Source organism: Euprymna scolopes, chromosome 40 (assembly GCF_053919585.1).
Source record: "Euprymna scolopes isolate OS-2025 chromosome 40, ASM5391958v1, whole genome shotgun sequence".
In the NCBI taxonomy this organism is placed as follows: Eukaryota; Metazoa; Mollusca; class Cephalopoda; order Sepiida; family Sepiolidae; genus Euprymna; species Euprymna scolopes.
The window spans coordinates 46,956,504-46,984,357 of record NC_136521.1 but is presented as its reverse complement, the minus strand read 5'-3'; the positions used below and the strand labels follow the sequence as shown (position 1 = coordinate 46,984,357).

Below are 27,854 nucleotides of genomic sequence, written 5' to 3'. Positions count from 1 at the left end.
TAGATGAAAGAAAATAGATGAAAGAAAATAGATGAAAGAAAATAAATGAAAGAAAATAAATGAAAGAAAATAAATGAAAGAAAATAAATGAAAGAAAAAATATGAAAGAAAAAATATGAAAGAAAAAATATGAAAGAAAAAATATGAAAGAAAAAATATGAAAGAAAAAATATGAAAGAAAAAATATGAAAGAAAAAATATGAAAGAAAAAATATGAAAGAAAAAAATATGAAAGAAAAAAATATGAAAGAAAAAAATATGAAAGAAAAAAATATGAAAGAAAAAAATATGAAAGAAAAAAATATGAAAGAAAAAAATATGAAAGAAAAAAATATGAAAGAAAAAAATATGAAAGAAAAAATATGAAAGAAAAAATATGAAAGAAAAAATATGAAAGAAAAAATATGAAAGAAAAAATATGAAAGAAAAAATATGAAAGAAAAAATATGAAAGAAAAAATATGAAAGAAAAATATATGAAAGAAAAATATATGAAAGAAAAATATATGAAAGAAAAATATATGAAAGAAAAAATATGAAAGAAAAAATATGAAAGAAAAAATATGAAAGAAAAAAATATGAAAGAAAAAAATATGAAAGAAAAAAATATGAAAGAAAAAAATATGAAAGAAAAAAATATGAAAGAAAAAATATGAAAGAAAAAATATGAAAGAAAAAATATGAAAGAAAAAATATGAAAGAAAAAATATGAAAGAAAAAATATGAAAGAAAAAAATATGAAAGAAAAAAATATGAAAGAAAAAAATATGAAAGAAAAAAATATGAAAGAAAAATATATGAAAGAAAAATATATGAAAGAAAAATATATGAAAGAAAAATATATGAAAGAAAAATATATGAAAGAAAAAATATGAATGAAAAAATATGAATGAAAAATGAAAGAAAAATGAAAGAAAAAATATGAAAATTAATATGAAAGAAAAAAGATGAAAGAAAAAAGATGAAAGAAAAGAAAAAGATGAAAGAAAAGAAAAAGATGAAAGAGAAGAAAAAGATGAAAGAGAAGAAAAAGATGAAAGAGAAGAAAAAGATGAAAGAGAAAAATGAAAGAAATTGAAAAGATGAAAGAAAAAATATGAAAAAATTAAAAAATATGAAAGGAAAAAGGAAAAGTATCCATCTTTGATCTTTTTCTTATTTTGATAAAAAAATTTAGAAATATCTTACAATCAGTTTTCATACTTTAAAAGTTTTCAAGTAGACAAACAATTACATCTTAATGCATTTAGTTATTTACTGTGTATGTGAACATATATATATCTCGCCGATTTCTCAGTTGTTAAGTATACTACAAGATTATGAAGGTATCATTAAAAAAATAAATATAACTGTAATATTAGTAAATGTTCTACTCTTGCTATCCAGTTCTGCTCTGTGCACCAAACTGAAGCAAGCAAATAATAAATACAGAAGGACATGTGTTAGTATTAGAAATATCGTAAGTTGTCGGTTTGTTCCAAACCGTGGCATGAAGGAAATGATCTTCCGTCAACAAGGAATTATGTTTTAACACTCACCCATTGATTTCATTACGGTCCCAAACGCCCTCTTGGTTGTTTTCCTCATTTGGCCAACTACAAAGAGAGATTGAGGCTGTGAAGGTAATTTATACGGCAACAACGTTTCTAGCTCCATACTTGCGTTCACGAGGCATTTTAGCTGAAGATTAATGAGGAATTAATAACTGTATCCACGTCTACATACCTGCGGTTTCTGCGGCATATGCAGCTTTTACCTTTTCCGGCATAATGTCACTTTTGTGAGTCCTGCCTGCTCTGTTCATCATAGAACACTGACCAAGACAGACATAATCAGAATTTACCGATTATATCTGCCAATCAGCAGGAAAGAAAAAACCAGATTCCACGGCCATAAAAATACAGAGAATGTCCACTGAACAAATAATTTCATCCACAGATTGGATGGGTAAAGATTAGTGATGGGACGATTCCAATACAATTACCGATTCCGCACTAAATTCCCGATTCCAATTCTTTATAAATTTCTAAATATTTAAATACAAAGTTATTTTTCCCTGGTTACCATAAAAGCACACGTTAAATGCACATACATTTTCTAAAAGATAAAAACAGACTTGTGGGGGTGATCTATAGATTTTAGTTTTTAAGGTCGTTTAAAATTAATAAATATTTATTGTTTTATTATTACTTACAGCAGTGGAAGATTTTGTTTTGAACAAAATCAAATAAAAAATGATAAAGGAATCGTTTTGGCATCGGAAAATAGGCACAAATTTTCCCGATTCCGATACTCTAAAAAGTTCTGATTCCCGATTCCAATTAATCGTCCCAACACTAGTAAACATTCTTATGTCACGTTAGCATTCTTAAATTTATTTCTTGTTTTTGCTATTGCTCCGTTTATTTTTACACCATATCAGGCCTTTTTGGGTTAATTTAATGTTTAATTCAGTAATTTTTGAGGAAAAAGATTTATGCTTCAACTTGTTTCTATTTTCATTTTATTCATGCAGTTAGGATTAGTTTGGTTGTTTTGTATTATGGCATATCAATCCTTTCTTTTTCGAGCCACCAAACGCCAAATCAAGTAATTTTGGAAAAAATGTTTATGTTTCCAGTTGTTTATATCTCCAAATATTTATTCATGGTGTTTGGTTTGGTTGTTTTGTAGAGAAAAAATTGTTTTGTCTTTTTGCTTTGCAGAACATGATTGAGATTTGCAAAGGGAAAGAAAAAACATATCGATATTTAGTGCATTTCAGCCAGGAAATCCGGTAGCCTCAGAAAGCCTAATCTTATAGAACTAGTCTGAACAAATAAATAATTTTGTCCACAGACAGATTATCAGGCTAAAGATTGCTATAATGTGATAATACTCCTAAATCTTATTTCTTTGATCTTCCTTCAAGAGCGTCTTTACTATTGTAGAAACGAGGTAATGTTTGGCACCAACTCTTGTAAAAATTTTTTTGTGGTGGACAGCATGGCGTTTTCCTTTTCTTGCACTATTTTATCAATATATATGCACGGCAGATAGGTAGATACATTGCAAGTGTATAAAACCATTCTGTCGTTATTCTACAACAAGGAGTTTTCAATAAGCTCACAAGTATTCTATCATTTGCTTAGAGAATATCATTCTAAACTCGATCGCAAAATGGATAGTGAAATGTCTTATGAATGACAGTAGGAGCACTTCCGAGTGTGAGAGTAAAAGCTCCCTCACCTTATTTTTATTATTTATTACTAATTAAGAACAAATTCAGAGTTTTTGAGTCATGTGATGAAACAAAATAAATTTGACCAAAACCAAATAGCCTGCTCCACACAAATAAAGACCTCAGTTATCGGCTACCTCTAAATTAATAGACATGATAAATAGAACTAGAACAATAGCATATTCTTTTCATTGTTTTGACTCTCGATTGTGTATCGGTTCATATCTTATATGCTTTTATATAGAGTGATGTGGTTCTCGGTTGATTAACTGTGTCTAACTTTGTCGGATATATACCAGAGAGTCAAAACAATAAGAATATTCTGTTGTCATAGCGCTAATAATAAATACTTGCTTGAATTAGTATATTTGCATCATTCGGCCGACTCTTCGCATCTTGAATGTTATTTGTACAATGATCCAACCGATGTAGCCTCTGACCTTCTTCAAGGTGCATCTTTAGAATAAGTGTAATGCTCCCAAAATTCATGCTATGGACTTGATTATGCAAAGAATAAAATGCTAAGTAACAATAACTTCTAAATGACAGCCTTCTGGAGGTTAAAGGTTCAATCCTCAATACAAGACTGAGAATATAGTCAAAAACTATTTATGACTTCTATCCAGTCATAGCTGTTGAAACAAGAACAATCTATCCCCAAGGATTAAATAAACATTCCGCACAGATTTCCAAGTTTAACATAAAAGATTACAGAGTTTGAAGAGATGTGTCTGAAGAAGATCGGAGGTCACATTGAACAAACAGCATTCAAGAGGAGAACAATAATTTGAATGACCCAAATTATCAATCCCGGTCTTTAAAATTCGGAAACATAAATATAGATTTATATCAAGTTTGATAAGATTTACTTAAAGAAGGTTGGAGGTGACGTCGGTTGAAACATTGTGAGAATAATACTTAAGATGAAAATAGTAATTTGAATAACCCAAATTATCAATCCTCATCTTTAAAATTCAGAAACATAATTGCTCAATACAAATGTTCATCAATACCTTTGACAGCCTTCCCTTTTTTAATCTCTAAAAATTGTCTATTAAATTTGTTTCCAGTTATAAGAATGACAGTTAAGAGGACTTCGGGGTACGAGGGTTAAAGCTTCCTCACCTTTTTTTTTATCAATTATTAATAGGTTGTGATAAGAGAATATTTTTTTTATTATTTTGACTCTCGAGTATATATCAGTTAATATGTTTTTAGATAGAGTGATGTGGTTCTTGATTGATTAACTGCGTTGGATATATACTCGAAAGTGAAAACAATGAGAATATTCTCTTGTCAAAGCACTAATTATTAATTAAGAATAAAATATCAATTAGAATTAAATATTAACGCACATATTTTTTTTTTTTTTTTTTTTTCAGAACATGCATCAATATTTGTTTTATATGACTGATAAAACATTTTTATTAAAATCACTCCAGACAAGGCATGAAGGTATTTGATGAAGGGAGCTACAAACCACTTCAAGCAAGGTTAAAAACTATAATAAAATGCTAGGGCATAATCACTTCTAAATTCATCAGGAGAAACAATACAAATAATACATCAGACAAAGGCCAGTGGAATAGTTGGCCAAAACGTTGCGAAACAACTATAAAAATAAGGATAATAGTCTGCAAATAAAAAATAAACATACTAATAATATAGTTAAAAATTATGTAAGACTTCTAGCTGATCATGACTGACAAAATAACAATCCAATATTTATTTGACTGATAAGACAGATTTTTTTAAAATGGAAATTGCTCCAGACAAGGCATGAAGCCACTTGATGTATAAACAAAAAAACAAAAAAAAAACTAACCAAAATAAATGGTATATGGCCAGATTCCAACCCAGAAAACAATTTTTCTCCATTTGTCAGAAACAGTACTCATTTAATATGAGGACTAATGAACCTTTGGTTAAAAAAAATAAAAAATTTTCAAGGTCAATGAAATGAGGAAAAACTGCCTTTACTTAATATATAAGAAGCAAAGTATATGAGATACTTAATTTCTTCAGTGCCTATTTCATTAATAATAATTTGGTTACGGGAACTGAATTTAGTACAGTGACGTCTGTTTCACAAAATGAGCCTACAAGATGCCGAAATAACCATAATCAGAGCTGGGTACAACCTGGCTCCGTCACCTTCAAGATTGAAGCCTCCTCTCCACCTTTTCTAACAAATCATCACTTATCAAGGCAAAACGCCACTCAAGGATAAGAATTGAGATGGAGGAAATGTTTCTTTAATGATAAAGAATGTTATGAAAGGATTGAAAATGCTTTAATGGAATGAACAAAGTTTGATTACTTATGGAAACAGTTTATAATTTGTTTACATTGAATTTGAAGGGGACCATGTTGTAGTCTGCAAGGAAGCAATGCTGTGATAATGTGTTCCACAAACAGGAAAGAAACTTTGTTGGTGGAAATTCTGTTTCATGCTGAACACATTGAGGAAGAAAGGACTTTTTCCCCAGTTGTGATATGAAGGAGAGCTCTTGCTGTGAATGTCATAAGAGGAAACGAACTGTAATAGGACAAAGAAATCACCTCCCACTAGATTGCAAAATCAATTTTGTACTCGGCACCTAATAAGATGTGGCAGCAGTACTCCATCAGCTTTGCTAAACACTTCCATAAACTTAACTATCACTATGAAACTCTTATTTATTTTTGAAATATTGAAGTGTGTGCATACTACGATTGCAATAAAGAGTACAAGAATACAAACACTTCTTCATATTTGTTTTTACGAATAAAAACAAACTTTCCAGTTTACTAGAGGGGGGGGGTAAAATACGCTTAAATATGATATTTTAAAATTTGTCCAGATTTCATACATATTATTATAGAGTCGTGATTTCAAAGGAAAGAAAAAAAAGTATTTGGGTGCCATCAGCTAGAATCAAAATCGAAAGCAAAACTAGCATTCAAAGTTGGTGACGTTACCACTGTACAAATGTGATATGCAAATGGAACTGATTAAAAATAAACTAAGATGAATGTACGATTTTTTTTCAATTTTGACCCCCTTAAAAACTAATTTAACCGGCTAAAAACCCATAAAAGAATGGTCCATAAAAAAAAATCCAATCATTTGAGGCCCCTTGCACCGCTCTGCAACTTTTAGTTTCAGAAGAGATAGAGTTTGAAAATATGGAGACAGACAGACAGACATAGTGAGTTTTATAAATCAGATTAAACAAACTTGAAATAAGTTCATTTTAAGCCATTGGTAAAATATATTAAGAGCAAAACATTGAAGGATACGAGTGTATTAGAGGCCCCTCTAATTTTGATAGCCCTAGTCGACTAAAACCTCACAATCTGACCATGCTCACTCATCACATGTACATTGAACCATTTGTATACACCAAATTACATTGCTCTTCAAGACTATATTTTCTTTTAATGGCCCGTATAAAAATGGGTATCGCAAACCAGAAAATTCTATAGCGTGAAAAAGAGTAAAGTCAAATTTCCTTCCAATTTTCAACTTGCGACAACTTGGTCATTTTTGGAGATTAGAAGCGCAACCTGTAATCTCAGCGGTTGAGTTTCGATCTCGACTTGAAGCACTTGCTTGTCTAGCCACACTGATGAGTTGTAAACGGTGAAACAGTACTGTTAGTGGATGACAATATTTACTCTTTTTGTTGGTAGAGTTCTTGTAAGGAAATTGCCGGTGGGCTACTACTCTTAAGGCATTGTTTATACTGGGCAGGTACTGGATGAAGGTGCAGGGGTAGAGGCACAGACTATTAGCTCGACAGTAGTTTCGATCCAGGCTTGAAGCACTTACTTGTCTAGCTGCTATAAACAGCGAAACAGTATCATGAGTAGTTATTGAGAATTTTGCAAACGATCGAACTAGGGTTAATTCGAAGGTCCAAATCCGACTAAGTTGGCGGACTAAAAACACAATCACCAAAGGTAAGCATTTTATTACTCCTAATCACCACTTGAAAAAAAACATTCGCAAACGCGACTGTTTCACTTGCAACTTAAAGCCCTTAATCCTGGTCAGGGGAGATGATGTTAGCTTTTTGTAGTTCTTGCAGGTAGGTGTTGATATCCTCCAACATATAACACCTGGTATTCCCAAATGATTACTCATCTGGTACGAACCAGGCTCAACGCTGCTTAACTTTTGTGACCTAATGAAAACCAGTGTGGCAACGTGATTATGCTGTAATATATTAGGTGTTGAAATGAATCTTATATGAATAGCCAAAGCTGTGCTTCCATATTATTTTTTGTATGTTTTTTCTGAAAGGTAAATGGGATTTTACTCAATGTTTAGATCGATTTGACCTAGCAATTATTGCTTCCATTATTGTTAATTTTCATCTTTCGCAAGATCCGATAGGACACATTTTTGTTGGTATTTTTCACTTGATGGATGTCTGCATTTTTTAGTGTGAAAATTGACTTCTGGATCAATATCACACAAGGCAGAAAATTTTCTAATTTCTAACAAATTTTGAATGGTCGTAATTTGGTGCCTAATTGAGTTACAAAATTAATTTAGTATCATCATTTGTTTTGCAAATATGGACATATTAATTTAATATTCTTTTTTTTAAGATATAATGAAACTTAAATTTTGGTTTAAAATGCCTAGTAATGTTAGATAATACCATGGTTAAAAGTTGAATGAGTTATTATCGATCTGTCTATCTATTTATCTATCTATTCAGTGATATTGTTAAAATAGTTTTGATTGGGAGTTATTGTTTAGCTGAAGATGTTTATATAAATTAGCTAAGTTAAATAAACAAAATGACCTTCACACATTAGGAGACGTCTGCTTTTGATGATGACATAACAGAACTGAGAGGTCAAGGAGATTAGATTGAGGAGTTTGAGTTTGGTCAAAACTTCAAAGTCCGGGAAGTGGGGCTAGAAAAAAACAAGTGATGTAGACACGTGAGCAGACCCCTTGTGAAGACTACTGAGACAGCTGAAATAAATTTATATTTTAAAAATATAAAGTGTTGTTTTGTGGTTTCACAAAAGAAAAAAAATAGGTGTCTCAATTGGTTATGTTGTTGGTCATTGCATGTCTCATCACAGAGCTCAGCAGTGAAGACAGAAGAACTCCTTTCCCTGGAGAAAGAAAAAGGTATGAAGCATCTATATTATTCTTCGATACTTGTACAGTTTAATCAAGACAATAAGAAATGAAAATATTGCAAAAAGGCTATATTGTACGTATCCGTTTTGAACTGAAGATCTCTGGAAAAAAAAATTCCACTTAATTTGATTGAGTATTTTTTTTTTTTTTTACACAGCAGAAAAAACACGTTTTTATGAGAGTGTGTTGAAGGCAGACATCTTGGATTTTGTTTAAATTTTTGTTTGAATTTTATAAACGCCACGGGGAGATAACTCCAATTAAAGCGCCGACACCCACTCCCCATCTTTAATACTAGCTTTTCTTGTTAAAAATCGAACCTTTTCCTCGGTATCATAAAAAATTGTTTTTTCGCTGTAAAAAAAAAAAAAAAAAAAAAAAAACTACTTCATTCCATAACGGATACGTACAATTTAAACTTTTTTTTCAATATTTTCATTTTTTAATGTCTTGATTAAACTGTACAAGTACCTATTCCTCTTATAAAATGATACCTTTATGTAAATACGAACTGTAATATATCCTTGTGTGGTAACTCCTCTTTACAACAGTCTATATAGGTCGATTATATATCACCCTGGCTACTCCACAATACAACAGTAATAGACGGAAGAAACCAAATCGCAATATTTTTCAGGTTTTCTAATAATAATCTTTTATATTACTGGAGGACACACATGGTTAATAACATGATTTTCGTGACTCCAAAAAGGATAACAAAGACTTAATATAGTATCCAGCTAACCAGATAGAATCTCACTATATGAAGCGATATATATATATATATATATATATATATATATATATATATATATATATATGGGGGGGGGTTAAAAGAAAAAGAATAAGATCAATTCTTTAGGAGAAGACTTATCGGGATAATGCAAAGCTCAACAGTTTTAGAGCTTATATAGAAATCAATAAAGAAAGATAATGACGATATAAAAATATATACTAATATATAGAGATTTATTCATTCATTCAATAAGGATGATTCATCAGTTAGGAGTGTATATTTTTAAGTTTTTCTTTTAAAATTTAAGTTGAATTCTAGATAAGAACCTATCAGCTCTTATACCCTGTTGGTGAGGTTGAATATACCAAAACTTCATGAGCTGTTAGTTGGCTCCATTGGTTTTGCCATGTTGAGAGGAGCGATTCTTGGATAAGAAAATAAGAGATCTTGAAGTAGAAGGAGGGAGGAAAGTGAAAGGAACCAAGAAACCTTGGATGTAAGAATCTTAGTGGAAAATTGAATGGAATCAATTCTCAAGACCGTCAAACTTGGAGACTGAGATAGTAGGATGTCAGAAATTGCCAACCTCTTGACCAAAGGGCATTTTGCAGAGTTATACAGAATATGATGCCGAGTGACTCCCTAGGCCATGATAGTATTACGATAGTGGTTTGAATAACAAAATATAAATTACTAGCAAAGATATCTGCGCTTCGCGTGAGACTTTGCTGTACGCTTGGATACCTGGTTTGTGGGCACTTTGCAGTAAGTAGATGTTGTAAGAACAACTATTGCTGAAGTGTTTACCAAATATGACCTTAACCTTGAAAATGCTAGGCCAGAGACCATCATCATGTAAGAGTTGGTCATGATCGGTCCAGTGGTGTGGATAGTAGGAGAGTTGTACATACACACGAACACTACTACTTTATATATATACATACACACACACACACACACACTATTTGTTACTATCAATTCATTCCTTGATGTCTTGGTTTTTGTTAAAACAATATATGAATGCTCAATTATGAAATATGATAATTTTGTAGCTTACAGTTTAAGTCATCTCTTTTTGACTTAAAACTTATTGGTATATGAACGATTACTGAATTTTCAATTATATAAACCCAGTAAAAATCGGAATACTAAAAATAAGACATATATATATATATATATATATATATATATATATATATATATATATATATATATATATGCTCGATTACAGAAATATTAAACATATTGCTTAATATTTGAGTCAATTCACATGGCTTAAATTCTTATTGATATGTACATTACCATTAGTTAATTGATTTTAAATATATTTGACCTTTGGAAAATGGCTACAGAGTTCTTAGAATGTGCCTAACAAGTCTTGTAAATGGTATTTATGATAATAAATTGTCATGCAGACAGAAAGAATAACAATTTTCCAACTTGTTATGAAGCTGTCTGATAATTTCAAAATGATTTAATGGATTGTCAAGCGTCGGGTAATAGACAATTCTTGGAAGTGTAAAATCTGTAATTAACCATGCACATTGAACTGTTATTCGGGCTCAATTGATGGTTGGAAATGAAAATGTTTAAAAAATGAATTTCATCGTTCAATACAGAAAAAAAAATTTTTTTTTAGCAAAGTAAACTTTCCTTAGAAACAATTATCTTTCTTTCCATTTCAGTTCTTACATAAAATTGAAACTCGGTACCCATTTTCTTACTGGTTTGCTGTGTCTATGCATTGCTACTTTTTTAAACTAAAGTTGAACACGTATCTGATGAAGTGAATTGTGCTGAAATATCAGAGAACTTTCATCAGGTCACACTGATGCAAGTTAGAATGCAAGCCGAGCATGCAAGATCCCCCTTCACCAGTGAAAAATTTACTTTTACCATGACTAATGTTTGTATGCAAAATGTAAAAAAATCGAAGGGGCGGTTGTTGAGAAAAGTGCGAATGGGAGTGAATTACTAGGTCCAATCCCTCCTTTGTCAATGGACCAATATACAATGTTATAAAAGTATATATAAAAAACATATATATATATATATATATATAAAACATATATATATTGTTTTAAGAAAAGGCAAATTTGTCATAGCTCATTCCACAATCATATTTTAATTTGTTTCATTTGTGTCTACACTTAATACCTCTGCATTGTATCGATAGTTTGAAATGAGTTGTCTTTCCCTTATTTATAAAAGACTAGCCTGGGTAGCCAGCGTTACCTGGGTGTGTGGAGTAAGGAAACCCGAAAAACAACAGTAGGAAGTTTTTTTTTGGGGCGGGGGGGTAAAAAAAAAGGTAGTAGGCAAGGCAGGCTTGAACCCGTAACGCGGAGGGGAACCCCCCCCCCAAAAAAAAACGCTAAAACGTCTAAGCAGATGCCACTATCATGCAACCAGAAGTCGAGAGCATTGAAATTAAGCATAGTCAATCCAACAGAGACTATGACTTGCAAAAAATGTCGGCGAAAACACAGACCCCCCCTCCTTGTAAAAAAAAAACGCCCGAGTTGAAGGTGAAGGAATTAATGTTTTTGGCCAATTTTTTTATGTTTGTCATCTGAAGGATCGAGGTTTAAAATGTGACTGGCTTCATCACGTTCCTACGCGTCTGTCGGAAGTTTTTGAGACATACAAACACACACACACTTTGCCCATATATATATATATGGTGGATCAAAAAATAGCATCTTGCTTCATCATAAAATTTAATTTTCTTAGTAAAAAAAAACAAAAAAAAAAACAAGAAACTACTTGATCAATTTGTGATTTTTGGAATATGACATCTTTGGCAAGTATGTTTTTTTTTGTTTGTTTTTCTTATCCAAACTCGGTGGCAATTTTCTTTTTAGGCCGCTGTATCATTACACTATCCAAATCATCAATCCATGCCTTAAAACTTGCAAAATCTAGTGTTATTCTTCATCATGTATAGCAACTGCCACTGTATCATCTATATAAAAATATGTCCATTAATCGATGGCAGTAAATTACCAAGTGAATTCCACCATTTTAAAGTAAACCAGAAAAACAAAAACGAAGTGCATAAAAGAGGGTCAGACTGGTGCAAGGTGCTAATTACGTTAGAGATGATGAGGAGGAGCCAGAGTAGAGGTGGGTATAATCGCAAATAAATGAAATGGGGGAAAAATACAATGGAACAAAACAAAAGCAAATAAACACATTGTTTTAGAAAAAATAAATTCAAAACAATGAAATAATGGCTGACAAAATTCCAAAGTTAAATAAAGGTGAATTACAATGAAAGCAAGTAATTAAAAATTGAAAACTGAAAAAAAAATAATAAATAAATGAAACGTGAAAAAAAAAAAAAAAAATTAAATTAAAAAATAAATATATGTATAAAATAAATTTAAAAAATAAAACTTTTAGAAAATAAAAAGGAATTAAAATAAAATTAAAATGTTAAAAGAATTAATATAAATATATCAATATAATAATACGGGCAAAATTTATAAAATGAATATTAAAAGGAGGATTTACTATTATTATCATTTCTTTTTTAGAGAAATCAATTTTTGATATATTTTAAGAATCAGATTAAAAATAGATTTGTCAAAAACTTGCCTTCCAATTTGTTTCAGTGGACAAATTTTATTAACAGAATTTATATATATATATAAACATAAGTAATAAAATCAAAAGGATGTAGTGTTTACCTGATATACGCAATGGTAAACTATAATCTAATATAACTATTAGTATTTATATATAGATAGTTTAATCCCAACCGAATAAAAAAGCTATATATATATATATAGCTCTAGACAGAGCATGAAGCCACTTGATTAAGAAAGAAACATTCAAACTCAAAACTAGCCCACATTACTGACCCAGAAAACAGCAATTCTCCTCCCTTTTGTCAGAAGCATCATTCATGGAATGAACATTTTGAATTGAAAGTTATGTTTAATTTCAGAAGAGTTTCTGGTGGGTAGCTAATCTGTACAAGTCCTGGACGTTAAAGTTTTACAGTCAAAGAGCACCAATCTTTTTCATGTGGACATAAAAAAATTATTTGTGATAATTCGAAAAGAGCCAATATTTTTACAGAGCAATTCTAGCTTCTGACTGATCATTAGCAGAATGTAACTCCATTTGATTGGTCAGTTCCTATCGCTAGTGCCTATAAGTAGAACCTTCAAATTTTCTTTAAACATACCCTCACTTTTATAAAAAAAAAAAAAAAAAAAACTAGCAGGCCACCCACGTTGCCCGGTCGTAAGATACAAATAAATATATTTTAATTAATGTAGATTTATTATTTATTATAAACAAAAATACTGTAGGTATTAAACGCAATGTAAAATTCCTTAAAAAAAAAAAAAAAAAGAAAAAAGTGGTTAAAAACTGAGACGTGCATGCGAGTATTATTTTTTCTAAACTGTTTGCTTCTTGTAAGTAAAAAAAAATTTTTTTATCGAAACCAAAACCTAAAGAGAGTGAGTCAGGTACGATAACCATTAGACCAGCTTGTCACGATATTTAAAAAGTGTTTTCAAACCTACTCATTATTAACATAAGGAAGCTGTAATGTGAATGATTTGCACATACACAGTTGTGAAACAGTTAAGATAAAAATTCTATGACACCCCCCTCCCCTCAACACCTACCCAAGGACCAATTTTTCAATTTTTACCTTTTAGCAGCCCTTTTTTCCTGGTGAAAACAGATTAACAAGTTTTCAACATGTCTGAATACCCTATATACCAAATTTCAAGTCTGTAGATCAAATATTCATTCAATATATAAGTTGAGAGCTGTCCGCACACACATTCTCACTTTTATAGATATATAGATTTTGCAACAGAACAAAACGGAAGCAAGAGTTACCATGCCGCTGAAAGTAAACCAAACATCCACATTCTACTCTCCTTGTGTCATTACAATCGACATATTCTCTTCCTACATATGAAAACAATAGAAAGGTAAAATATAGAGAAAAGCCTATCATCTAACATTAAGCGGTTGATATAGTTTACTTGAAGCATTGTTTAGTGTATATATATAAAGGAAATTTATAGAAGGCAATACAATGCAGAAGTGTAACGGATCGACAGAAACTGAAGCAAATTAAGATATAATAGTGATATAATAGAACAAGCTATGCAGATTCTAGTATTATTTTCTTCCTTTGAAGACTGTAACGTTGGGTATGCGGCAGCCAAGAGCTCTTCTTTTTTTTTTTTTACATGGGGGTCACCACTTATCAGGGATAAGGGTTATTGCGTGTACAGTAATCAATGAGATAGTATTGTAGTAATCATTAGTATTGGGGGTTTTGATAGAGTGTCTTACTTAAGGGGGTGGTTTGTCAGGAGTTTGTTTATGCTGGACTTGAAGATGTCCAAGTTGTAGTCTTTTCAGCATTCTCATTGTTCCCTTAAGTACAATTGTCTGAATCTCTTTTGCACTTGGTTCACCAGAAAGTACGGCATAATCACGTTGACACACCGGTTCTCATCAGATCACCGAAGTTAAGCAACATTGACCTTGGCTAGTACCAGATGGAATTCTAGGCACTGTATGTGCTTTCTGCTTATCTCAGCATTGTTTCCAGCCGTCCTGAACCGCCACTTGCCACTGGTATTTAACAATGTTGACTCAGGAGAGGTGTGATTTGAAGATTATGTAACTCTTGCCACCCTTACAGTGGGTGTCCATAGTCTGTCAAGACTGAAGGAAGCTACCATATCATGTCTTGTTAATATTAAAAGTATATAAAAAAAAATGTATCCGTGTTCTACAGACAAATGTATCTTTAGTTGACCTTTGACAACTAAATATTTTCATTTACTAGCCAAATAGAAAAGTTACTAGGCAAACCCACATGATTTTTAGAATATGACATCTTCGTTTTGTACATCATTAAGATTTTTCTGTATTTATTTTTAACAAGTGACGAGTACGTAAATTATAAAGGTTTTCTGTATTTTTTTTTAAAGAAAAACAGGGAAAAGGCGGTCTTAAAATACAGCCGGAACGATAGTAGAAGGTGTTCCTCTGATTAAAAAAAAAAAAAAAAAAAAAAAACAACTGCCTTTTGACAGTTTTAAGATTTGCTTAATTCCATTCCCACCTTTGGTAAATTTAGCTCATCCTCTTCCTTTTCTACAAAATGTACACAATCTAAAAGACATTAAAACCATATTTTTTTTATAAACATTTAACAATAAATATTAAACGCATTGCTACTATATTTGCTACTTAACACTGAAAAGAAACCCCTAGAAATATATAAACAAAATGGACAGTATAAAATTTCAAAAGGAGGGGGTTGGATGCTTACTCTTATCAAAGTTGCTGTCTTTTCTCATCTCAAACTTTTTTTGTCAATTTCAGGCAAGTATTTTATATTTAAAATCAAAAATTAATAAAGTCTAAAAATTCAATTGTGTATTTTTAAATTTCAAATTATTTTTTACATGGCCCATACCTTCCACTGTATTAATGAGTGATCATTCATCAAAGCCCGAAAGCCATTCGAGGTTTTGTTTTGTCAGGTGGATAGTTGAGACAAAAATCTTCATTGAGAATGAAATTGGTTAGAATTTGATCATTTGAGAGGATGGCTCAATAAGCATTTGTTAACACTGGACTTGAAAACGGCCATGTTGTAGTCACTTGAGAAGCAGCTAGTGGTATTGTGTTCAACAGATGGGTGGTTCTTGAAAAGAAACTTTGTTCATGTAGGTTCTTCTTAGTTAGTCAAGTACAAAGAGGAAGAAAGAGAAAATTATTTACTATGGTTGTAGCTAGACGAGTTTTTGCTGTGAATGTTTTACAGAAAAGTAAACCAAATATTGGAGCTCAGCTGAGCACCTACCATGAAAAAGTGAAAGAAGAAATAAAAGATTCTCATCAAAGGTTTTGTCTTTCATCTTAGTTCAATTTGTTGAATTCAAGCAGGTGCTTTATAACCCAGGAATGAGTTGGCATAAGAGAATTAACTCCTTGATACAAAAATATATAATCTGTGGAAAACAGACATCCCTGATGAAATCTGTTTAAGTTTAGAAACAAAGAATAAATATTTTTTATAAATTTTGATAAAGAAAATGAAAATTTTTTAGTCGGATGTACAGACAGCTACCCTTTATATACTTTAAGGTATCTGAACGCTTGCATTTATAAAGGAGTTCTAGCTTTGTATATCTGTTCTAGTCATAATTCATTTTGACAAATCAAAATCCAGGCTGATAAAAAACCACGAATATGAAAGAAATAACCTATATAAAAGCCATGCTGCTTACCCAATTTTACAATATTAAAAACTGCTCATAAAAAGCACAAACATTTTATTGTGTATGTGTATGTACATGTTAGGTATAAAAAAAACAACATAAATAACAGTACACTAAAAATGACACAAATTGATAAAGTACTTTAAAAAAAAAAAAAAAAAAAAAATTAATGTTTTGTTGGCCATTTTCTGCTTACATTAAGGTTAATGACCAAAGGGAGATAATTTAAGTCGTCATACTAATATCGGATAGAAATTGTTTACTGATCAAATTTGATTTTATTTAAAAAAAATAAATAAATAAATATAAATAAAAAAATTTTTAAAAATACTTGATAAATTTCAGTGTCTTACGAGTTTTTTCTTTTAGCTTAACAGGTATAAAATTTTTGTACAATTATAATTTTTTAATATTGAAAGTAAAACTGGATAAGTGCCATTTATTTTTTTCAGTTGGGTTACCACTTATTAAGACCAAGAGCTGCTCGAGGATAAAAATCTTATGAGATCGAAATGATTGCTAGCCGAAAGATGAGGAACATTATAGGAGTACTAACATTGCTTAATGGTATGAAGGGTGAACAAGAATTTATTGACATTGAATTTAAAAACAATCAAGTAGTAATCAGCAAAGAAGCAGTATCACACTAATGTGTTTCACAGTCAGGAACCTTTTTTTTAAAAACCTAACAGGTATGTATATAAAGTTTGGTGCTTATATAAACGAAAAAAGAAAAAAAAATTGCATTTCAAGTAAAACACATGGTACCTACATAATTATGTTGCAAATAATAACATATCCAAAAATTATAGAAAATGATACAGTAGAAAAATAATTATTAATGAAAAACTTTTCAATAAAGTTTATATAGGGGAATAAATTTTTTCCAACATTTTGAATGACGTTCATGTGACGTAAGCAACAGAACTTAATTATCTCCCCTTGTAACTTTTTTTTTCTTTTAATAAGTGTAATATAGTGATTTCGCTCCATTTCACAAATTTATTTTTCATTAATAATTTTCTTTCTACCTTATTTTTCTTAATTTTAGGATATATTACTATTTGAGACTTGATTACATAGGTACCATTTGTTTCCTTTAGAATTCAATATTATTTTTCATTTTTATATAATAGAGAAGTGCCTAAAGTTTTTGTGTAATTTATACTTCTTTAACATTGGAGATAAAACTGGATGAACACCAAAGCAATTATTACAGGAGTAAAAATGTCAGTGTTAATAAGAAAAATATGGTTAATAGCAAAACAAAATTAAAAAAATTTAAAGACAAAACAAAAGGTAAATTAAATTAAAATGAAAAAAAAAAAAAAAAAAAAAAAAAAAAAAAACAGAACAGAATAACATTAAGAGAGAGCAGATATCAATTGGGGAAAGTAATTTTAACAAAAAAACTAAAAGGTATGCCTTAAAAAAAAGGTGAATTATATATAATGCAGGTACGTAAGCAACAAAAAAGAAAAAGAAACAGGAAAAAATAAAGTAGAAAGTTAAAAAATTCTGCCCAAGCGAAAAAATTTTTTTAAAATTAAACAATCCAAGGGACAACAAAAAATAAATAAATAAAAACTTGACATATTTTGTTTTTAACTTCAACAATGCAGGCAATTTTTTTTTTTTAATTCAACAAAATGAATGATCTTAACTCCAAAAGAAAAAGCACACACAATATAAAGAAATAAAATAAATAAACAAGCCAAAGAAAATGTATAAATATAAATAATAAAAATAAACTACACGGACATGTAAAACAAACAAAAAAGAAACTTACTCCCAGGAGGATGTGGTTGTCCCAATGCAGAGGAATTTGCTAAAAAGTAAAATTAGATGATAAACACCTACACCTTTTACTTTTATTTGCAAGCATTAAAAGACAACACACACACACACGCACAAAGGGTAAAACTAAAATTCATCATGAATAAGCTGGGAGATTAGAAAATCAGCAAATTGAAAGACATTTGTACAGTTCAACAAAGACATTAAAAAAAAAAAAAAAAAATTCACTTAATTTGATCGAGTAGTATTTTTAATATTACAGCGGAAAAACATTTTTATGAAAGTGCATTGAAGGTAGCCATCTTGGAATTTTTTTGAACACGTCACGGGGACATAACTCAATTTTAAAGTGCTGACACTCTCTCCCCATCTTTAATACTAACTTTTCTTCCTAAAAATCGAACCTTTTGCTCAGTATCATAACAAATTTTTTTCTCAATCTAAAAAAAAAAACTACTTCATGAAGTTAAGTGAAATTTTTTTTCGGAGAACTTCATTTCATAACAGAGGCGTACAATTAAAAAATTTTTTTTCCTCAATATTTTCATTTTTTAATGTCTTGATTAAACTGTACAAGTATCAACAAAAAGTTCCTGCAGGAATAATAATCTTTATATACTACGAAAAATGATCTTGCAATTAAGTATTTTTACCAGCCATTGTGACCCATAGCTTCTGGAGAAGTTGTTAAAGGGGAGATAACAAGGGATGAATTTCGAATTCAAGCAAAAGAGGCGACTGCTTTCTCTTGCATCGATCAAGTCATAAAATTTGATTTTCTTAAATAAAAATATCTATTTGATCAAATTACATGATTTTTGGAATATGTCATCTTCGTTCCGTGAGGGATATGTACATCATAAAAACTTTTCCGCATTTTCTTTACTTAAAGTTTTCATGATAAATGCACCAAATTTTTTACGCTTTAAGTAGTTTATATCTTAAAATATTTATGTTTTGGTTTACAGTATAATCAACTTTTTTCAAGTTCAATCTTTTGGCAAAAATTTTTAAGCTCAAGTTCAAATATTAATAGTATTTAGTTTGGTTATTTTGTAGAGAAAAATTGTGATTTTGGCTATGCAGAACATGATTGAGTTTTTCAAAAGGAAAAGGAAAAAATAAATAACATTCACGTGTTGCACTTAAGTTAGGAAGTCAATATCTTCAGACAGCCTGATCTGGTAGCACCAGAGGGACCAAAGAGACGAGATCGTGCTTCACTAAATTGCGTAATTAATTTTGAAAAAAAATATAAATAAATAAAAATAAAGAGGGATAATATGAGCAGCACTTTCCCCAGACACAGCAACAGCACTATCTTAAGACAAATTTAACTTTAATACAGGAAGTGATGTTTTTAAACAGGAAGTAACTCTTCTGAAATATGTAGAAAGAATGAAAGCATTAGTCGCTCTTTAGTTTAAAGATGGAGTTGAGAGAGATGTACATATAAGCGCTCATGTTAATCTCTCTTGCATTTCTGAGAAGCCATGTTGAAACGATATTATTACATAACTTCTTTAGCACTTTTTCAATTTTCATAACCAAATATAATTCGGGTGTTTTCTTTTACAACATATCAACCAGTTGCAGGTTATTTAATGCAGAATCAAGTAATTTTGTAAAAAGATTTTATGTTTCAGGTTGTTTTTTTTTTTTTATATCTTCAAATATTTATTCATGGTGTTTGGTTTGGTTGTTTTGTTTTATAGCATATCAACCTTCTTTGGGGTTTTGATGCAAAATCCAGTAATTTTGGAAATATGCTTCAAGTTCTTTTTATTTTCAAGTATTTATTCATCGTGTTTGGTTTGTTTATTTTGTAGAGAAAAATTGTTTTTGTAGAACATGATTGAGTTCTATAAAGGAGAAAGGAAAAAAGCAATAACATTAATGTTTGGTGCATTTAAGACAGAAATTCAATATCTTTAGACAGTTTGATCTGTAACCAGATATAAAATTTTTACCTTAAATTTTAAAAATAAGATCAATAAAATATAATTCCAACAGAATTTCACCAAAACACAATGTTACAATCTCAGTAGAATAAACAGCAATTACACAATAGGAGTTCAAAATTCAAAGCCGTCACCAAGATTCTTCACCTAGTAAACCCAGCTAGGGTACTAGACCTTATGACGTCTCAGAATAGTCATCCCATGTCATCACACATTATCTGAAGTGGTGAGAGAAATGGAATGATGTCAGAAAATGAGTTTTATTTTTGGAAAAGTTACCAAAAGTATTTATCATTTATGACATTACCATGACTATCTGGATGATAAATCTAAAATCTGGAGGGAAAAATTCCAGTCAATCATCAAACATCTTTTAAACTGCTAAAACTTTACTCGTATTGTTTCTAGAAATTTCCATTCTGAAAGAATTCTGACAATGACCAGGATTAAGAACAAATTCTTAAGAAAAAAAAAAAAGCACCTTCAAAATTGAAATGAAAATCAATCATTGAAATATGCATTTGCCTTTATGCAAAGTTACTTGAACTTTTTTTTAATAGAAATCACTCCAGACAATGCATGAAGCTAGTTGATGTAAGGAGCTTAAAAAAAAAAAAAAAGAAGATTTTTTTAAATACCACTTCAAAGCCAGAAACTTGCCAATAATAAGTGTTAGATGGAATAGATTGACCTAGAAAACAGCTATTCTTCCCTCTTTGTCAGAAACAGACTTAGAGAAGTTTGTCAAGAATTGGAAAATTTATCAATTTGGTCATTGTGTGAATTATTTGGATTACTGTTCTCCTCTTGTGAGTTATATGTTTCAGCTAATTGTAAACTCCGATCTTCTTCAAGTGTATCTTGTCAAATCCTAGCACCTTTCTGTCAAACCCCGGCACCTTTCTGTCAAACTCTAAAATGTGTATAGAATTTCAAACATATCTTTGTTTAATCTACATGGTAACATGCTCTTGTTCCACCAGTCATGACTAAATAGAAGTTTCAAGTAATTCATAACACCATTCTTAATATCACCTGAAATTTTCACGTAGTACTTTATCCGTTGCACTATAGGTCTTCTGGAAGTTGAAGGTTCAATACTCAATGTGGGCGATACTAAGAATACAATTGCAAATTACTTAAGACATTTACTCGTTCATGGCTGACGGACAAAAGCCTACTACCCTTATGGATTAAATAAAGGGTTCCATTCAAAATTCTGGGCCAATTTCTGAGTTCAACAAGAGACACCTGAAGAAGGTCGGAGGTTATATCGGCTGAAATGCTGTGCAAATAATATTCAAGATGAGAACAGTAATCCGAAGAATCCAAATAATACAAATTATCAATCCTCATCTCAAAAATTCAGAAACATAATCATCCAAGCAGTTTTTCTGAGTTGTTCAAGGTTGGCTTTGGGGGATTTTCGTGGTGCTCTTGGCCCACATGTTGAAGCTTGACTTCATGCCACATTCAGCCTTTGTGGGATAACTGTTGGACAAAAACAAGCAAGCAAGTCAGCATACAGACCCTAATATGTTGGGATAGGAAGCGGATACAATAAATAACTAAATATTCTAAGAGTTGAGCATCATTCTAGTTAAAATATTTGTTTTTTTTATATTTTTGTTTACCCCAAACAAGCTATATTGCCACTTGGTTACTAAGGGCTACTATTTGGGATTATGTCTATAATAGGGGACTATGTGAGGAGATGAGCAAGAGGTCTGTTCACATTACATTTAAACTCCTGCATGTTAGTACAATAAGGGAAACAGGAAAGGAATTCTCAAGTTTAACAGTCCAAAGTAAGAAGCTATTAGATTAGAAGGCTTTGTCGCATTTAGAGACCTCTAGAGTAAATGGGTGGGATTTTGCTGCTAGACGGGTTTGTCGGGATTATGTACGTCAATGAGTTCATCAGAATTCCATTAAAGTACTTATATATAAAAAAAAAAAAATCATTACATTTGGTTTAACATTTTTTTATGTGCTGGCATGTTTGACATTTGTTTTTGTTGTAACTTCTATTCACCTCAAACAAGGTGCATTACCACCGAGACACAAGAGAGGATTTGTGTAGCAAAATATTAGTTCACATTACATTTAAATTCCTGCATATTGGCACAGCCATGGAAACTGGGAGCAAATTCCAAAATCAAGCGGTCTGAGAAAATATATTAGAGTAGAAAGGTTTCCGGCATCTAAGTGACCTCTCCGGTGAAAAGGGTAGGACTTGTCTGCTTGATCGAGAGGAGGGAAGAGTGTTTCCATTGAGGAGAAAAGTAAAAGTTTGTTGGAGAACATTCTGTTGAAGTACTTGTAAAGTAAGTACAGAGATGGGTGATGGGACAGGGGCCAGAACTTTGTAAACAGTGTGGGACCTATTAGGTAAGAGACTCTTTTTTGCACACTATTCAAGAGAAAGAGACCAGTGTTTGGTGCATAAGTTTAGATGTGACCACAATATTGCTTGCATGGACAAATGGTATCTTTCTAGAGATATAGGATAATGGCAGATGAGAGAAATTTTCTTAATCTAAGGGTCAACCATCTTGCAGCAGACGTGGCAGCGTCTTATAAATTTATTCCAATTTATGTTACCTGTGAATATCAGGCTGAGAAGTTTGAAAGTTAGGCTTGGGAACAGTGCTATCAGTCATGGTAATCGGTTAGGTTTAGTTATTTTGTTTTATGGCATATCAACCCTTTTCAGGTTATTTAATGAAAATAACATTAATTTTGGAAAAAAAAAAAGATTATGTTTCAATTTTTTTTAATATATTCAGATATTTATTCATGATCGTTTGTTTTACAGCATATCAACCCTTTTCAGGTTATTTAATGACAAATCAAGTAATTTTAGAAAAGGGTTTTATACTTCAAGTTCTTTCCATTTTCAAATATTTAATCAATGGTGTTTAGTTTGGTGGTTTTGTTTTTTGGGTTCCATCATTTTAACAAAAAATTTTATACTTTATATCTCCAAATATTTATTTATAGTAATTAGTTTATCTATTTTCTAGAGAAAATGTTTTTGGTGTTGATCTTGCAGAACATGATTGAATTTCGTAAAGGGTCGTTTTTAAGGTGTAGAGAAAACCAGTTCCCCAGAAAGGGGCACTGAAAGATTACTCTCATAATATAAACAACGTGGGATGAGTTGTAATGACTGAACAAGACTTTGACATCTGCGGTCTTTATCAGGGCAATATCATTTTTGCTACAGGTACCAAGTGACCACCCAGAAGCCAGTAATGGTCTTTCTGAAATTGGATATCCAGACTTGGGAGCAATGTTACAAATTAAAATCGTCCAGAAATTTAGAACTTAATGAAAAACCAATCCCAAACACTAAATAGAAAGTACAATTATACTTTTTTCTTCTTCGACTTACTATTGTAACATTTATTCAAATAATTATTTTCATATAGAATAAAGAGCAACTGTCAAAGTGTAATTTTTCTTGCTTAAAAATGACCAAAGGGCAATTTTGATGGTCAACATTAGATGATTGCCAGAGTTCTAAGGACAAATTTATCTTTAGTTGACCTTGACAACTAAATATTTTCGTTTACTAGCCAACTAGAAAAATTCCTAACATAACCCACATGATTTTTAGAATATGACATCTTCGTTCTGTGACGAGTATGTACATCATAAAGATTTTTCTGTTTTTTTTTTTTAATAAGTGTAATTTTAAATATACAAAAAATTTTATGTTGATACTTGAAGGTATAAACATTCTAATTTCTTCAGATATTTTTTTTAACCAGCCTTCGTTGAAAAAAAAAAAAAAAGAAAAAAGTATATCGTTCTATTAAACTTTTGTTTAAATAATTTAACTTTGGTTGTTAAAAAAAAGAAAAAAAAAGTTGAAAAGATATTTTTCACTCAGTAGTAAGCTTTGGAAGATTGTCAGTGAAAGAAATACAATTGCCAAAAGATAAGCGTTTCATTATTTCTAGTTGCCACTTTAAAAAAACACTCGCAATGTAGAGCCCTGATCGCACTCATGATCTAGATAACATAAATTGAATGGTGATCTAATGGAACAGGACTCTTCGACATTTCCAGTCTTTATCAGATCAATAACCTTTTTGTGGGCAGGTACCAAGTGACTACCCGGAACCAGGAACGGCTGAAGTCGGTGACATCACCACAAATAGAAAAAAAGAGACATACATCATTTGATGATTATCTGAGAGTTAAAATCAGTGAAAAAAAAAAAAAAAAAAATGCTGCCCTTTATTCACACAACTTACAAGCAGCAATAAACATTGTTAAATTGTAAAAAAAAAAAAAAAAAAAAAAAAGGACAAATATAATGAATACCAGTAAATCAGCCAATAACATTACCTGATCCAGGAAAGGGGACCATCGGATGCCAGTTAGGATGTGGTCGATGATGGTCTAATAGTAGTAGTAGTAGATATTTCATTGAAGAAAAAAAAAAAATGTGTAGAGGAGAAAGAGAAAAAAAAAAAAAAGAAATATATTAAAATATTACTTAAAGAATGGTTAAGGGAAACATTTTATGCAATTATTGTTTTAAAGAAAAAAAAATAAATGTGGGTACTTATCCAGAATTTGGCTAACATTAATAAAATAAAATAAAAATCCCTATAATGTACGCACCTGTGACAGAAAAAAAATATCATATTCTAAAAATCATGTAAAGTAGTTTTTGTTTTAAATCAGAAAATCAAATTTTATGGTTACCCGAGGAGTGACTGTCTCGTGATGGCATCTTGAAAACAATCCTAAGAAAAGAGAGATAACTCAACAATAAGCTAAAACTTATGAGATTTTGGTTGTAATGCCTACCAATTCCCCATCTTTATAAAATAAGATTAGATATCTCACTGCTGATGTAATTCTCTACCTGTCTAAGAGCCAAGTATGTCCAAGGACGGAGTACTGTTGCCAAATCTGGGCAGGAGCTGCTAGAAACACCTTATCCTGCCTTGACAAAATTCAAAATACGACTTCGTAGCCTAGTGGGGGATGCCCTTTTCTCTTCTTTGCAACCTCTTTCTCACAAAAGAAACGTTGTGAGCCTGTCTCTGCTTTACCATTATTTTCATGGCAAGTGCTCGCCTGAGCTCTAATCTATGGTCCCCTCTGGCCTGACTTTCAAAAAACACTAGCTGAAACCACTATCAATAATTTGCCCCACTTTTTATCTGTGGCTAATCCAAAACGTAGATTCCATGAACAAAGCTTCTTTCTTAGAACTGCACACCTGTGGAACTCTGTTCCATTTGCCTGCTTTCCAACTGACTTAAATATGGTTGTCTTTAAGTCCGACGTGAACAAGTTCTTGATGAGCCATTTCCTTAAGTAATCCAATTTACCAAATTTCCATTACTAACAATTACGTTTTCCCATTGACTACTGTACATTCTTAACCCTTATTCTTGAGTGACCTTGGTTTTGACTTTGCAGAACATGATTGAGTTTAGTGATGGGGGGGGGGACAATTACATTAATGTTTAGTACAACAACCGATAACCACGATTATATATGTTGTTTTCCTGCTTTCCAGCTGACTACAACATGGTTGTCTTCAAGTCCAATGTAAACAAGCTCTTGATAAGCTTTTCCCCTTAACAAATTTACTAAATTTCCATTACTGACAATTACTATATTGATTGTCCAATTGACTACTGTACACTCTTTAAGCCTTATTCTCGAGTGGCCCCTCGACCTTGATAAGTGGTGATGCCTATGTAAAAAAAAAAAAAAAATACCTGATTAATTTACGTAATTTTTGGAATATAATATTTTCGTTTCATCACACACACACATATATATATATACACACACACATATACAACATAGATTTTTCTATATTTTGATTTTAAATATAGGGAGAATTCTGCACAAGAAAGACTACACTTGACTCTTAGTGTCATTGGTGTCTTTGAATTCTTTCTATGTGAAGGTTTCCAACATCCATAAAAGATAAAATGGTGCTATGGGACTGACTGGATTCCAACCTGGCACACCCAACTCTTCAGTTGGTGTTGATATTCACTTCATCATAACCTTCTGTTACTTCATATATAACTTTCAACTGAATTCTGTGATATAAAGATTAATGATTACTAGCAGGACCTATGGAAATTCCACAACGGTATCTTTCATAGGTAATATATTGCTGCTAGCTATTCTGTGGACATTCAGTGTGAATAGAGACCTTGCGATATTATTGTAGCCCTTTTGTTAAAATGTAAAAGTATTTAGGTAATCTGGTTCATCCATCCATCCATAGCCTCGAGCCGCTGGAGGGGCATAGGCCATCCACAACTTTGTATGTGCTTTTGTAGCGAGGAGTTTTTTTGGGGGGATGAGGATGCTGGCACCATGCCCAACCTTCCTAGAAGGTACATACAGCACCTAGCCTTCCCAAATGGTTACCCATTTGGCACTGACCAGGCTCAATGTTGCTTAACTTTGGTGATCTGGCAAGAACCAGTGTGTCAACGTGATTATACCATAATGTGGTTAATGTAGTGTCCGAATATATCTGGTTATTACGATCTATCTCCAATATTATGAGTCTGTGACATATTTCCATTGTATGGATGCCCAACGCAAACAGAAAGCCCGTGATATCATTATGCCATCTTTAGACAGAACAGATATTACTCTTGGATCCTAGACAGAAGATCAAGTGACACAATTTTTTTTTTTTTGACATTGCGTCTTCGATGATCAGAGAGATCCTATTTATTAAAAAGGGAAATAGAAGGTGATAACATATTACAAACATTAAATTAACATATTTATATATACTAGTTTAATAGTTCATAGTAGGTTATCACCTTCTAGCCTCCTTTTTAATAAATAGGATCTCCCGATCGAATAGTCTGGAAACCATGACACACGAACGTATATAAATTTACTAGGGTATTAATATATAGATACTCAATGATGATGATGTAGATAATGCTCATTTCAATTAAAACATCCTAATTACCTGCTGGTCTGTCCCATTCGGGCCGAGGGGGTGCTAACCTTGGATCTGGAGGTGGTGGACCACGCTGCGCAGGTGGAACTGGACGAGGTGGCTGAAAAATAAGAAAGTCTCAATTATTTTTTAACCTAATTTTTTATTAGAGATTTTAAATTCATTAAAATATCGATGGGTACAAAGCTTGACAGCTACTAAAAATGACACTTTCTGTTTGTGTCTGTATGTTTTTATTTCAAGGGAGATAATTACATGAACACTTCTGGCAACAAATGGCACTGATGAGAGAACATACTACACTTTGATTCGTCAAAAGACCAAGAAATCATAGAAAAATGATTTTTTTTTTTTTTTAACTAGATATTTTGTAATGAAAAAAATCTATATGAATATATACAGTGCGTCAACATATATATTTTTTTAAATAAATGATTTTATTTTTAATTTATTCATACCAAAGTCTACATTCGCGCTTGACGTTTATAAAAAAGAAATACGTTTGACTATTTATACCAACAATATCAGAATAATAAACTCTCTAGGCCCGGAAGGTCTAGTCATATATTTAAAAGAAAGTTTTACTTGTGTGAGCTAAAAGTAAAAAACTATACAAGACATGTCTACAAAGAATCTTGAAACATGACCACACATAAGTCAAGGAATTAAATAAGTCATCCATATAGTAATCATAAACTTTTATTGTCAGATTCGATTTGATTTGTCTTGGCGGGATTCA

General features: G+C 31.3%; 1 protein-coding gene across 34 annotated transcripts in view; it reads right to left on the bottom strand.

Annotated features, from left to right (window-relative positions):
• Window positions 1-27,854, bottom strand: part of LOC145265536 (cleavage and polyadenylation specificity factor subunit 6-like) — a 180,271-nt gene that overhangs the window by 88,792 nt on the left and 63,625 nt on the right. For 12 of the 34 annotated variants that reach the window (XM_080121472.1, XM_080121474.1, XM_080121486.1 and 9 more), the window contains 3 exons: window positions 27,125-27,215; window positions 24,499-24,552; window positions 1,538-1,594 (listed from right to left, as the gene is read on the bottom strand). In XM_080121472.1, coding sequence (XP_079977598.1) covers window positions 1,538-1,594; window positions 24,499-24,552; window positions 27,125-27,215 — 202 coding nt within the window. Of the gene's footprint in view, window positions 1-1,537; window positions 1,595-18,170; window positions 18,210-24,498; window positions 24,553-27,124; window positions 27,216-27,854 lie in introns of all 34 variants that reach the window. The other 22 variants (XM_080121468.1, XM_080121471.1, XM_080121480.1 and 19 more) reach the window with 3 other exon arrangements.